The sequence below is a fragment of the Megalops cyprinoides genome, chromosome 21 (genome assembly GCF_013368585.1).
Source record: "Megalops cyprinoides isolate fMegCyp1 chromosome 21, fMegCyp1.pri, whole genome shotgun sequence".
NCBI classification, from domain to species: Eukaryota; Metazoa; Chordata; class Actinopteri; order Elopiformes; family Megalopidae; genus Megalops; species Megalops cyprinoides.
This window is the reverse complement of record NC_050603.1, coordinates 2,095,472-2,110,000: the sequence shown is the minus strand read 5'-3', so window position 1 is coordinate 2,110,000 and position 14,529 is coordinate 2,095,472. Positions and strand designations below refer to the sequence as shown.

General features: G+C 50.6%; 1 protein-coding gene across 1 annotated transcript in view; it reads left to right on the top strand.

The window, feature by feature from the left end:
- The window catches only part of LOC118796462 (retinoic acid receptor beta-like), a 28,779-nt gene extending 14,559 nt beyond the window's left edge, over nucleotides 1-14,220 (top strand). The window contains exons 3-8 of the mRNA XM_036555338.1: nucleotides 4,327-4,468; nucleotides 7,793-7,953; nucleotides 10,969-11,145; nucleotides 12,023-12,227; nucleotides 13,322-13,480; nucleotides 13,959-14,220. Coding sequence (XP_036411231.1) covers nucleotides 4,327-4,468; nucleotides 7,793-7,953; nucleotides 10,969-11,145; nucleotides 12,023-12,227; nucleotides 13,322-13,480; nucleotides 13,959-14,179 — 1,065 coding nt within the window. The 3' untranslated portion in view covers nucleotides 14,180-14,220. The remainder of the gene's footprint in view (nucleotides 1-4,326; nucleotides 4,469-7,792; nucleotides 7,954-10,968; nucleotides 11,146-12,022; nucleotides 12,228-13,321; nucleotides 13,481-13,958) is intronic.
- Nucleotides 14,221-14,529: the final 309 nt, after the last annotated feature.

Genomic DNA, 14,529 nt, shown 5'->3' with positions numbered 1-14,529 from the left:
TTTCTCTTGTCTTTGTAGGTTTAGCAGGGCCCAGGAAAGCATAAAATAAAATGTTAAATAAGTAAGGAGGTTAAAAGCTAAAAGGTACATGCGCGGGCAAAACGCAATTATGGATATGATGTTTCGAGACTGGTTTGATTTTTAATTCGTTGTACTCTTTGACAAAATCTCGTAACAAAAATAAAGTCAATGTTGGCAAATTAAGAAATTCTGTCAGTCAATTCAAATTAATAGTTGTTGATTTATTTCGTTAATTGACCAATGAACGTCTCATAGCATCAAGCTGTTCGTATGAATATTATCAGGCATCGTTTGTTGTTTTGCTTCCCACTTTTAAAGATCACAGGCGGTGGTTAAACATCTAGTCGAGTTCTCACTAAGTCCCTGCTTATGTAAAGCTGCTTGCTGGCTATTAGCGCAGTCAATGAGAAGGAAGCAGTCACATGTTTGTTACTTGTTTTGATCTGGAATGTAAGGTGCTCTCTGAATGAACCCGCTGTCCCCCTCGCACGCACGGTGCTGTCCAGACAGCATTCGTCTCGTTGGTCTCGGCGCAGACGTCCCTTTGTCACGGTCGTAACCGGGCAGCAGCAGCGGGGCCGAACCCTGTGCGGAGACAATGGCGAAACAGGCGTGTGCTGCACCTGACAAAGCTATCGGAGGCCTGTGGAAACGTTCACAAAACGTTGACAAAGCAGAGAAGGGCGCGTGTGTTTTGGATAAAACCCAGCGGTTTCCTGTTGGTTTGTACAGTGCAGTGCCCTTAAGACAGCCCGGATGAGACCTTTCACTGCATTGTCGTCCCAGCTTTCTTTTCTGGGCGTGAAGCGGAAATGTTTTTGCTCTTTTCTTCTGCCTTTAATCCCCCCACTTAGTATGCAGGCTGGCTTTGTGGTGATTCATCCTCACTGAACATGTTCAGCTGTGCAAGGTGCAAGATCTGTTATGGTGCAGTCCATGACCCCCCTCTCATCAATCACCATTGGTTTCACCCAGTCTGGTGCCGTTACATGATTGGGCAGTAAGGATCACAGTAAATAGGTGCCTGCATGCACCTGCACTTTAACACACTGCTAAAGAGCAGGGCAGCAGGGGACGGAAGGTCAGAGAGGTGGTCTCAAACACAGGGATGCATTTCCATCCACAGATAACATTTTAACATGAATATGCTTTCCTACCTCAGATGACCATCAATCACTGTCATTTGCCATTCTAATTCAAAACATTCATGTTTATTCAAACTTGTAATGTTTACTACTCCGATATAGCTTTAGTTGGGATTTTTCAGACGTTCACTCTTGCTAATTACAGATTATGTGAATGAGCATCTAAATTAAGAACAGCTGTGATTAGTCATCATAGGAATGAGAGTAAAATGAAATTGGGTGTTTCTGCATTGTTTCATGACTCAGATGTGACTTTTTGTACAAGCTTATCCCAAGAACAAAGTACACCCCTTTCAACAAACATTTTGATGAATGAGGGGTCATTACAAGGTGACTGTACTAGAGTTTACAGAAGCTCCTCCCAGTTCCACTCACTCATCCAATGAACAGCAGGACTCCTCTCATCCAATGATTTAGACTCATTACTACATCTCACCACTGGAGGCACCAGAGAGCAACAAAAAAAAACAACAGCAGGGCAGCTGCCACCAGGAGGAAGAGCGCATGTGCAGTTATTGGTTTAAATACCATCTGGTAATATTAACTTTATTCTGCTCCGAGTGTCAGGGTATGATCTTGTGGGAGTGTGTAAAGAGTGCTTTAATGACAGGCACTGTGAGGAAAGAGAGAGAGGGGGGAGGGCCGGCGTTAATCAGCCGTCTCTGGCCATGTTCTTCCTGTCAGAGGAATCCGTGGACGCGCAGTGAGGGGGAGGCCGAGGTCCGCCGACGTGCAGCTTCCTTTAATGCGATCTGTCAGCGTTCCGGCACATGAAAGAGACGCAGTCATTAGAGACAGTGAAGCGGCACAGAGCCACGGCGCTTATCTCTTCACAGAGCAGGCTTCCATGCCGTCCCCCTGCCTGCCGTGCCACCGCTCTGGCACTGTGCAGCCTTCTGCCCTCTCAAGGCTGGGACGAAAACACGGACAAATGAAACCAAATGGACGCGATCCCCTGCGGTCAGGTGCTGCTTCTCCCTCTGTCTGCGTCGGTAGGCTGAGTGCTCGTGTGCGCGTTTCAAACTGTTTCTCTAAGACTGAGACCGAAGTTAAAACCATTTAGGATCGAGACCCATTCCTGAGAGATCATACGTATGACACTGTGACCTAATGGTAAAGGTGATGGGCACAACATTGGATACAGCTATGCACCACATCAGCATTTACAGACAGCCACTTTGCCCAAAGGGAGAGTGTGTGTTTGCTTTAATTTCTTTCTGTGAGAGGTCCGGATGCACAGAATCATTCAGTTGTTGTGTATTTTAATGCTGTAATGTCTTAATTGTAATGTCATGTAGCTGTTTTAATGTTCTCTGCTGTCCTCTTGGCCAGACCGCCCTTGCAAAAGAGACTTTATATCTCAACGGGTTTTTCCTGGTTTAAATAATGGTTAAATAAATAAAGTAGCCCAGCTCTGCAGTCCTGCAAGTGCTGGAAGACTGGGCTCTCCCCTGTTAGACACGTGAGATGACCTTTAAACCTTGTCCTGGCAAAGGTCTCTTCTGGAATCAAGCCTGGAAAAAGGTCACGGTGATCACTGTGGTGTGTGAGTGTGCACGCGTGCATGTGTGTGGGGGAATCTCACCTCTCCCTGCTCTCAAACACAAGCGTATCTCCTGCAAAAGTATGACCTCTCAGTCCTCTCAAGCCTCTCCCTCTCTCTCTCCCTCCCTTCTTCTTTCACTTTCTTTCTTTTTTCCTTTCTCTCCCCTCCCTCCTTTTCGGCTCTCTTTCTCCCCCTCCCTTCTCTCTCTTGTCCCTCCCTCTTTCACTTTTTGTCTCTCTCTCTCTCCCTCTCTCCCTCCCCCCCCCCCCGCCCCCCCTCCCTCCTTCTCCCCTGGAGTGGCTCCAGGTTAGTACTAGCTGAGTCCCCCCCATCCCCCGGGGGCTCCAATATCCTCTCCGCTTTCCCCTTCAGTGATAACATATCTACACAAATAAGAGGGAAAGCTAACCTGACCCCACCCACCTCTTGTCCCCCCCTCCTTGCTTGCTTCCAAAGGCTACAGACAGGGGGTTCAATAATTCATAGGGGGCCCTCTGGCTTTTTTAATCTGTAAATGAGAAACCCCCCCCCACCCCCCCCAAAGAGGATGTTTCCACCCTGTCCCTCTGCCAATTAAGATAACAAGATAGCAGCCCCTGTTAAAAGCCACTTAGTGCGATTCCAGGAGAAAAATAAGACTGAGGGAAAGTGTTTATGAATCCCGCCTTACAGAGGCCCCTGGCCTGACCTCACAGCTCATCTGTCACACACACGAAGAGGGAACAGCAGGAGACGGCTGCTGTCTGCTGCAGAGTGTGTGTGTGTGTGTGTGTGTGTGTGTGTGTGTGTGTGCGTGTGTGTGTGCGTGTGTGTGTGCGTGTGTGTGCGCGTGTGTGTGTGCGTGTGTGTGGTATACAAGTGGTCGTTTTTCATTTGACGCTCACTGGTTTTGGTTTGGTCTGTTGATGGAGTGATTAATTGGTTGGTTAAATGGTAAGTTAGTTTTCACCTCAGACTTTATGCAGGGAATTAACACACTGTACACTGACTCTGTAAGTGCTCTGAAGCAGACGCCTCTGCTCGACGCTGCTGTTGTCAGTGTGTCGGTGTTAAATATTAACGCACAGCTCTGAGAGCTCTGTGTTTCTGCTTGTAGTGCAGGCGGCGTACGCTGCTGCCGTGAGTGAGACTCTGCTCCTTACACACCGCACTGCACCCCTCACCGCAGGGAAAACACACGCTCTGCTTCTCGTCTCTGTCAGTAACTCCCCTCGCCCCCTGACAGGCCAGAAAAAAGAGAAGTACAGTAATCAGGCTGTAGCCAGCATCTCCAGAATAAGTGAAGACATCTGGCACTCAGTACAACAAGATGTTGAGTTTTATATGAGTGGCTGAAAGATTGATTCGTCTTCTCTCTCCCTTCACCCATCTCTTCTCTCTCCCCTTCTCACCCTCCCTCTTTCCCTCTCTCTGTCTGTCTCCCTCTCCTCCTTTTCCTCACTCCCTCCTTCTCTCTCCTTTCCTTCCCTTTCCCTCTCCCTCTTTCTCCTGCTCTCTCTCTCTCTCTCTCTCTCTCTCCTCTCTCTCTCTCTCTCTCTCTCTCTCTCTCTCCCCCTCTCTCTCTCTTTTTCTCTCTCTCGCTCTCTCTTTCTCCCTCCCTCCTTCCCCCCTCAGGGCTTTTTTCGCAGGAGTATTCAGAAGAACATGGTGTACACCTGCCACAGGGAGAAGACCTGCATCATCAACAAGGTGACACGGAACAGGTGCCAGTACTGCCGTCTACAGAGGTGCTTCGCCGTGGGCATGTCCAAAGAGTGTGAGTGTCTGACACATACGTATCCCAGCAGCCCTGGACACATGGTGACATAGCCCTCATCCCACACAGGCCCCGGAAAAACCCGCCCCTCTCCACACAGGCCCCGGAAAAACCCGCCCCTCTCCACACAGGCCCTGGAGAAACCCGCCCCTCTCTAAACAGGCCCTGGAGAAACCCGCCCCTCTCCACACAGGCCCCCGAAAGACCCGTCCCTCTCCAAACAGGCCCTAGAAAGACCTGCCCCTCTCCAAACAGGCCCCCGAAAGACCCGTCCCTCTCCAAACAGGCCCCCGAAAGGCCCGCCCCTCTCCAAACAGGCCCCAGAAAGACCTGCCTCAGCCAGAGAGTCACTGCTGATTTCCAGCAGTGACTCTTGTCCCATGAGGCTTTGGTGTGCGGACGGTGCAGTGTGCTGAGGTGTGTTTGGGTCCATGGCGAACGAGTCACTATCCTGGTGGCATCTTTGTCTATTGCATTGACTGAACGTGTACAGAGTGTGTGTGTGTGTGTGTGTGTGTGTGTGTGTGTGTGTGTGTGTGTGTGTGTGTGTGTGTGTGTGTGTGTGTGTGTGTGTGTGTGTGTGTGTGTCTGCCTGTGCATGCATCGTAGAGCTTTGTGGTTTTATAAACAGCACTTGACATTTATAGTGTTGTAATACCCTGAGTGTCACATGAGACTGTGTGCAAGAGAGCCTTAAACTAACTCACACTACCTTAAACGCAGTCCAAGACCCCAGAGGGACCCGTGGGGTCACATGGTACAAGCTCTTAACAGAAAGGGCTTTGTTTGGGGCGCAAAGAGGGAGCTTGTGTGTGTGTCTGCGTGACGTTTTGTGTGTGTGTGTTTCTGTGTTTGTGTGCTATCCTGTAGAAGGGTCATAACTGGCCCCTGGTCTGTCGCACAACCAGGTGTGACAGAGGGGGCCACACAGCGCCACCTACTGGCAGTGTCAGGAAAACCAGAGGTGACAAATCTGGGCTGTGTGCTTGGTTTGAAAAGAGGGCCTCCAGGGGTCAATACAGCTGCGTCTGCTGGCTAGCTGGCTGTGTAGCCAGTTGAATTATTTTACTCCTTTGGAATCCCAGCAGTAATATCATATTTGTTTAGTGCTGTTGCGTATGAACAGGTATTACCTGTGCAGGGCTAAGCTATAACCAAGCCTGTGTTTGTCTCCGGCAACAGCTGGTAAATGAAATCGTAGCTTCGAGGCCTTGCACTAATATCCAGCTGGTGCAAGTGGAAGTTTCCTCTGGTTTTATGAAATGCAATGCATCATGGGTATGCCTCAGAGGGTTAGAAACTCCGCCGTGAACTCCGCCAGACATTTCACTCCTCAGAGCAGACATCTGGAAAGGAAATCGTTTATTTTCTTTTCATTTAAAGCACTGGCCTGCTAAGCATCCATACGCTCTGCATAAACACTGTTTCTTCAGTCATTCATCCCGGGCTGTGCATATATGCCCTAATCCATTCATTCATCCATAATTATGTGTGAATACTGCTAATTTCTCCATTCATTTGCTCATGGCCACACTTAGATACTTCTCATTCATTCAGTCATTCACCCATGGCCACGCTTTCAATACTACTCATCCATTCATTTGCCGGTGGCTACACTTTAATACTACTCATCCACTCATCCATGCTGTGTGTGTAGAGGTGTGTAGTGGGTGTGAGCTGTTTCTCAGAGGGATCAGGAGGTTGTTGGCTTCAGTCTCGGGGCAGTGGCGTGGAGTCGTGCGCTGGGAGAGTGTCGTGTGTCTGAGCGGAAGAGAGCAGGTTGTGGGAGTGATTGGATCCCTGCTGGATTTATGCTCTCCATTGGCCTCCCTGGGCTCCCCATCTGTAGGTATTAAAACCCCATCGGCCACCCCGGGCTCTCGGGGGGGATGGATAGCTGGGCTGGGTAATTTGGTTTGAGTGCAGGGTAATTGATCGCCCGGGGATATGTGGCCATCACGTCACCCTCTTCCTAAATTAAATTGCCCTGTGCCATCCCCATTCCTGCAAACAGCCCCCTCCAGAGGCCCCCCCACCCTCCCACCCGACTTACGTGTGCTCGCACACACACTCAGTCTTTCAGTTCCTATATCCTTACCTTGCATGCCTTTAAATTCTCTCACACTCTACATACCGTCATCATCCCCGTATGGATGACCAAGGTGCTGCTCCATGAAAAACGAGTGTGATTTTACCATCCTGTCCTCTTTAAAACGGGCTGAAGTCAATAGATATCTTAAAGTTAAAACCCAGGGAATGCGTTTGGTCGGACGGTGGCTCCTTCTTGCGTGTCACACCTTTTTGTGACCTTTTTCTCCCGGTGTAAACTCTGCATGCCCTTTTGGGTGGTACAGGGCGTTATCCCGGTGAAAAGACTCCGCTGATACACTGTCATTAAGAGCGGTTCAGCCAGGGAGCTTGGTATGAATCTGGGGCTCAATGACAATGCAGTGGGTGTGAAACGGACATAACTCCACCACCTGATTAAGGCCTAATCCTCCGGCTCTTACCGAAACCTTAACGCATGCGGATCCATCTCGAGCTGGGGGGGGGGTTGCCATGGCACCTGGGAGTGGGAGCGGTAGAGTCTCACAGCAGGATTAAGATTTCAGCGGCTCTTGAAAGATCCTGTCACAGCAGATTACTGGAGGGGTTTGGAAATTCCGGCTCTCAGGGGCCTTTGACAGTCGATTGTCTCCTGTGACACTTAGCTGACATGTATTATGTGTCGGTGAGTTGCGGTTTCCCTCTGTTTCTTAAGAGAGTCTTCGTATATGCTGTCAGTTATCCATTAGCAGGAGCTGGATAGACTCTGCATTTTCTAGCTCGGGGGAAAATGGGTGGCACTGCGGGGCAGTCAGTTTTCTTCGAAAGGGAATTAGACTTCACTTCATGGCTGTGATGCTTTTAAGGTTTTTTTTTTTAAATATACTAAGCCAAAGTCAGTCAAAGCTCCAAATGAAATTTGTCTGAGCCGTAGGGTATTGTAGCTTTGGATCGTCAGCCAATTAAAGAAATGGGAAAAAAAATTAAATGTCCGTCGCTCTTGTCCAGAGGCCATCTTGGGAACACGCTTTAAGTGCCTGTCACAGGAATGACAAGAGCAAGGACACAGGTACAGTGACACGTGAGTGATGAGGTGTCCTACTGAAACACAGCGCTAAAATGGATGCAGGTGACTGTCCCGGGTTTCAGGTTGCACAGTTGTACGCAGTTTAAAAATGACCGCATCACTGCGCCTGCTGAAAGAGAGAGAAGCAGCAGATCATTTCACAGCCGGCAGAGGCGTGTAACGTGTAACGTGTGTGTGTGCCCCCCCCGCAGCCGTCAGAAACGACCGCAATAAGAAGAGGAAAGAGAGCCCGAGGGCGGAGCTGGCTGAGCATTACGAGCTGTCGGGCGAGCTGGAGAGCATCGTGGAGCGGATCCGCAGGGCGCACCAGGAGACCTTCCCCTCGCTGTGCCAGCTGGGAAAGTACACCACCGTGAGTCTCGCACCCGTGCCCGAGAACACCCATAACCACACCCCTGACAGACACCGTGGTGAGTCTCCTACACACATACAAATACCCTACCCCTAACCCAAACACACCTAACCCTAACCCTGAAGTCCACCATGGTGAGTCTCGCACCCTCATCTGAGAACACCCATAACTACACCCCTAACAGACACCGCGGTGAGTCTCCTAAACACACCCGAATACACCCACACCCCATACAGAGTACACCCATACACACATACTTCATATTTTTCATTTGTGTGGGTTGATAGTTGAGTTACGACAGACCTGAGTGTATTGTAACACGATGATACATAATGCTGATCCTTTATTTTTGTATTTTGATTTAAGCCTTAGAAATATGAACATTTACAACATGAGCACAGTTTTGGAACATTCATTCGTTTTCTCATTTGTTCAATGCCCAGGCCAGTCTGATGACTGGGTGTAGTACAGGAAATGAAAAGAGTGAGTGATTTTTTTTTCTGTTGCTGGAACATTAAAACAGCATCAGGAGAACGTATCCATGCATCACTGCAGGCAGAGGCTCTGTGGGGTCAGAGGGAAGGGGTGGAGCAGAGAGCTGAGGGCTTACACTGTCCTGCTGATCAGTGCAGTACACCCCGAAACCGGGCCTTTCTCCTCCTCCGCCTCCACTCCACGTATCAGAGCCAAAACGCCACAGCCACAAATAAACGGATTCACTCATCAAGGAGCCGTGCTGTGAAGAAGCACACACTTGACAGGTTTAAAATCTAACACTGTCCATTTTCAGTTAATTTCACTCACATTTTTTAACGATGGGCTCTGATGATCGTCCTTCGACCTTACCCAAATGAGCACTCGAAGGAGATATTCAGAACCCAACCATTAAAAAATGTGAATGAAATTAACTAGCTGAAAGCGCCTGCCCTTCCTCACACGGTGCGGTACTTTTCCTGTTGTTGAGTGACAGGAGTGATATGCAGCAGCACCAAGTGCAGGCACGCCACGTTCAGCATGCAGAGAGCCCTGTGGGTGCTGCAGGGAGGGGGAGAAGAGGGAGCGGGGTGGGTGATTGATTGACAGGCCGCGTGAGGCTGATTGACAGATGAAAGGAGAGCAGCGTTGAGTTGACAGCAGAGGTCAGTCTGACACTGATGGACGCAGAGGGGCGTAGCTGGGGTGTGATGCTGAGGCGTTTAGAAACAGAGGATTCTGGGTACCAGCGAGTGCATCATTGGTACCTAATGTAAGCCTTTGAGTCTATCGTGCTTTTCAGTGTTGTGATTGGCTGCAGAAAACCCTTAAAACAAACATGTAACTATGGGTCTGAGTGAGCAGTAAGGTTTGGTCATCTTCGACCCTCCTCCCTGGAAAAGATGCGGTACCCTAGTTATAAAGGGGTAATGCATGCTGACGGACAGATGCCACTGATGCTGCAGCGCACTCATAGAGGCGATGGCTCATCTTTAATGGAGGGTATTGGCAGACCTGCAGTGTGTTTTCGCCGCTGAGTTTCTCAGAATTACAGCACAGCGGAGATTGCGTTACCAGCGCAGGTCTGGGGTTAAGTGCATCACTGCAGGGACGTTTCACCCGTTGACCTCCTCCCTGCACCGTAGTTCCTCTGCATTAAAATAAGTGACCTCCTCCTTTCTGTATAAATCACCTGAATGCCCACCGGGGCGTGCGGGTCTCCGGCCTGACAAAGGCAGCTCACTGTCTGTGGTAAAGGGCTGCCGTAGCGTGAGGCTGATGCACTCTGTACACAAACACACACGGCCTGCTGCCTCGTGGGACGCTGTTCTGTGATGGCGGGCCGTGCCTGAGGCAGGCTTTTCCCTGCTCTCTCCTTCGCTGTGCAGAGGCCCTTAAAGCGCTAATGGATCATGACAACGGCAGGGGTGACGTCACCCGATGCGCTTTTTTCCTTCCCCCAAAGTGGCAATCGAGGGCCTTTCAGATGAAGCAGCAATCTGGATGAAATGCGGTTTGCTTGCTGACTGTGAGAGGTCTGTCTCCTCTGAAGCTCTTTGTGGGGCGGAGGGGAGCGGCGTGGCCGTTGGGTCAGAGCTCCAGTTACGCGCTGAAATATTCAATCCCAGCTTCTGTGCCGAGGAAGATCAGCACTGGGTGATGGCGCGTGTCACCCTGTGGGTGACAGGGTCTTGGCAAAGTAGAGGGAGTTCAGCCTCACTGATGATGATGAGGTTAAGATGCTTTCCATAAAGACCAAAAACAACATAAAATATCCAAACCCCAGCGGCCAAAGTGTATAAACAGAATTGTAGTTTTGATGAATTATAGCACCGATGGCGTAGCGCGAAGCAGCAGTTATTTCCCGCAGATGTGCGGGTTTTGTCTGGCTGAGGTTCCTGCAGGGACTCTGTAGACCCTGTTTATTTAACCTCAGCGGGTAATTTTCCAGTGTCACACCCGCTTTGACTCACTGGGATAAACGCTTTTTAACCCGGTTAGCCCCCCCCCCCGCTGCTTCCTCCTCCCTCGCTCTATTGAGTTAGGGGAGTTCGGGGGCTGCTCTAATTGGCTGAAATTGCTCGGAAAATCAGCCAGTGAGATCCCCCGCCCGGGAGACAACGATGCCCGGACTCCGCCCTCCCAGGCGCTGACGTTTGTCTCATTGGTAGGAAATTCTGAGACGAACATCATCATCTGTCTCAGGAATATGAGTGGGACTGCACAATATCAAAGCAAGGGACGGTCACTGGCAATGCACGGCAGATTCAGCAACACACACACACACACAAACACACACATACACACACACACACATTCCAAACACACGCAAACACACACACATTCCAAACACACGCAAACACACACACACACACACACACACACACACACTCCAAACACACGCAAACACACACACACACACACACACACATTCCAAACACACGCAAACACACATACAGATACACACACACACACACAAAAGAAGAGGCAGTCAAATGTAGGTGTACCTAACCCCCCCTCCTTTTTCCCCCCTCCCTGCAGAACTCCAGCGCTGACCACCGTGTTCGCCTTGACCTCGGACTCTGGGACAAGTTCAGCGAGCTGGCCACCAAGTGCATCATCAAAATCGTGGAGTTCGCCAAGCGAGTGCCCGGCTTCACCGCACTCACCATCGCTGACCAAATCACGCTCCTCAAGGCCGCGTGCCTGGACATTCTGGTGGGTAGCAGGGGCGTGTCCCTCCCCTCTTCTGATTTCCCGTTCTCTGGCGCACAAGGCTGGATGTGCAGTTAGTAACAGAACCCTGTGGCCAATCCCAGACTGCGGAGGGACCTGCTCTCAGTCTCACTCTCACTGAGGAGCATCGGTTACCTGCTATTTCATGCAGGCTTCTTAGGCTCTCCTTCCTGAATATTGATGAGGAAGTATGAAAGGATTTTTCTTGGTTTTGTTGTTAATATACCCTAGCATCCGAGTACTGATCCAGGCAGTTCATTGCGGTCTTATGTATATTCACTGCCTCACTGCCCGTACCTTAGAGAGAATGATCCGAGTGAAAAGGGGCGGTGCTTGCTTAAAACCCGCCTCCAGTGGCCAAATTAAACAAGTGGGTTGACAGCCTGGGACCTTCAGGGTTGATTTCTTCAAAACACACACCCACATATAACCACACATACTGACGCACACACGCACACACACAAACACACACACGCGCGCACGCTCTCATACTGACTCACACGTTTTCGCTTGGTATGTCACCTGCCCTGTGGGGGGGGTCAGCTGACCTCTGTTTGGCTGGTGTGAGATAAGCACGTGATGCTTGTAATGTTTCATTCTGTAAGATGTAAAACTGTAAGTACAGAAAATCTCCCTGGAAGAGGGTGTTGGGCTTGACTCCACACAGCAATACAACCAAACAGAAAGCGGCACCTCGACACCTCGAGCTCCAGCAGTCGATATAGCAGATATCGGATTGTTCTCCCTGACACATGCGTCCCCATCAGGCCGCCACAGTGAGCACAGTCCTGCTGTTATTGATGGTCTGCATCTTTTACACCCCCCCCCCCCCCCCCCCCCGCCCAATCGCTCTGCTCAGATTCTGCGCATCTGCACACGCTACACCCCGGACCAGGACACCATGACCTTCTCTGACGGCCTGACGCTCAACCGGACGCAGATGCACAACGCTGGGTTCGGACCCCTCACAGACCTGGTGTTCACCTTCGCCAACCAGCTCCTGCCCATCGAGATGGACGACACCGAGACCGGCCTTCTCAGCGCCATCTGCCTCATATCCGGAGGTGGGTGCCTGTCCCACAGGAAATTACTGTAATTCAGTTTACTACAGGATATTACTGTACCCCAGTGTATGGACTCCTACAGGACACAGCTACCTTAGTGTACTCCTATAGGATATTACTGTACCCCAGAGTATGTATACCTGTAGGATATGACTGCATGACCTCTGTATCTAGTCCTGTAATACAGAGCTTTAGAGTGTATGGTCCTATAGGAGAGAGCTTTAGTGTACCGTCCTATAGAATAGCACTTTAGAGTATACCATTCTGTGAGGTGTAAGAGTGTGTCATCTTGCAGTGATATGAGCAGTTTAGGCAGTGTTACTCTGTTTCACAGGAAATTGGATTTTATCGGAATGTTCCACCCCAGGACAAACCTTGTATGAGTTCTTGAGTTTTGGCAGAAGTGTCAGATACTAAAAACTCTGTGTGAATTTAAATGTGGGGAGGTGTAGGACTCGCGGTTTTTCTGGAATGGGAGAGAAATTTAGTCCCGCTGCCAGGCACGTTTGCGGCCAGATATTACACACTGCGTTACACAGTCTGGCCCCGGGTGGCTCTCTCTGTAACTCCACACCCTCCCTCAGTGGGTGTGAAGAGCAGTTTTAGGTGGCGTTTCAAATATGGCCCTTCTGCCATCTTCTGGCCATATTAGGTACAGCAGCTATTTTGCACATGGATTTTTTTTTGGAGAAGGCACTCAGTAATCCTCATGGTTTAGTACATTTACATCTATTCGTTTGGCAGACGCTTTTATCCAAAGCGACTTACTAGTGAGGTAGAGTACAGGTGCTCCCAGTCCTAGAGGACCACAATCTGCTCTAATTCTCTGATTCAGACACCACAGGGGGACATTTTCTCTTCTGACCTTTAACCCAGGGCAAGTGTCTGGTTGGAAGCTCCAAGCATTTATTCACCAGCCATCACAGGGAAGAGTTGTTGCTTGGGTGTCCAGTTGCTCCAGGTGCATGCTCAATTAGACAGTCAGCAATGATAGTGTATGATGTTACTCCCACTGGGTAGTCCTGATGGCGGGTTGCGCACCCCCATTGGGTGGATTATGACATCGTGGGGGGGCGGTTCTTGGTGCGTTTCAGATCGGCAGGATCTGGAGGAGCCGTGGCGGGTGGAGCAGCTGCAGGAGCCCCTGCTGGAGGCGCTGAAGATCTACGTGCGAAAACGCCGTCCTAGCATGCCCCACATGTTCCCCAAAACCCTGATGAAGATCACCGACCTGCGCAGCATCAGCGCGAAAGGTCAGAGCCCGGCGGCGCCGATCGCCGTCTGTGCGAGGGCTTAACATGGCACCCGCAGATCTGCTCCAACACACGTCACTCTTTCAGCTGTGACATGGACACAAAGATTTCTGTTCTTCAGAATTTAAAATAAAACACATGGAAATTGGATGCACCACTTCACTGATTCATTCAAATAAACAACTGGCTGGACAACCTGGATGTTTGTATCCTTATAGAAAAGTCCTCAAGAATAGCTTAAACAGCTTAGTCGGGGTGTGATTGACAGATGCAGCTCTGTGGGAGGGGTCAGGGTGTGAGTGGCAGGTATAGCTCTGTGGGTGGAGTCGGGGTGTGAGTGACAGGTATAGCTTTGTGGGTGGAGTCGGGGTGTGAGTGGCAGGTATAGCTCTGTGGGTGGAGTCGGGGTGTGAGTGACAGGTATAGCTCTGTGGGTGGAGTCAGGGTGTGACTGACGGCTGTTGGCGGGGCGTTGCAGGTGCAGAGAGAGTCATCTCACTGAAGATGGAGATCCCGGGTTCGATGCCGCCGCTGATCCAGGAGATGCTGGAGAATCTGGAGGGGCAGGGGGAGCAGGCAGAGAGAGCCGCTGAGGAGAGCCCACCCCTGGCCCCCATCGGCAACACCGGCGCCGGACCCAAACCCAGCACCAGCCCCGCCCCAACATCCCCAGAGCCCGCAGACAGCGAGGAGCCGTAGGGCTGGAGCAGACCCTGAGCCAGACTCGAACCTGACTCTGCTTCCGTCCCACAATCCTCTACACAGTTGATCGGGGCTGGGAGCGTGCTCAGCGCTGACCTCACCGCTGACCTCACCGCTTCATCTTTCTCTTCTGTTTTTTTATATTATGTTAAAAGCACTGACGGCCTGAACGGACCGATCGCCTTGCGTGTCGTTCTGGTGTAGCACTCGTGACGGGTGTCTCTCCGGCCCGGCAGCGGTCTGGCTGTGTGCGGCTCAGTAAGTGCTCCTTACTCCAGCTCTCCTCATCGGCCCACATTGTATAAACCATCCTGCGGTCAGAACCTGCGGTCCAAACCTGTATCTGT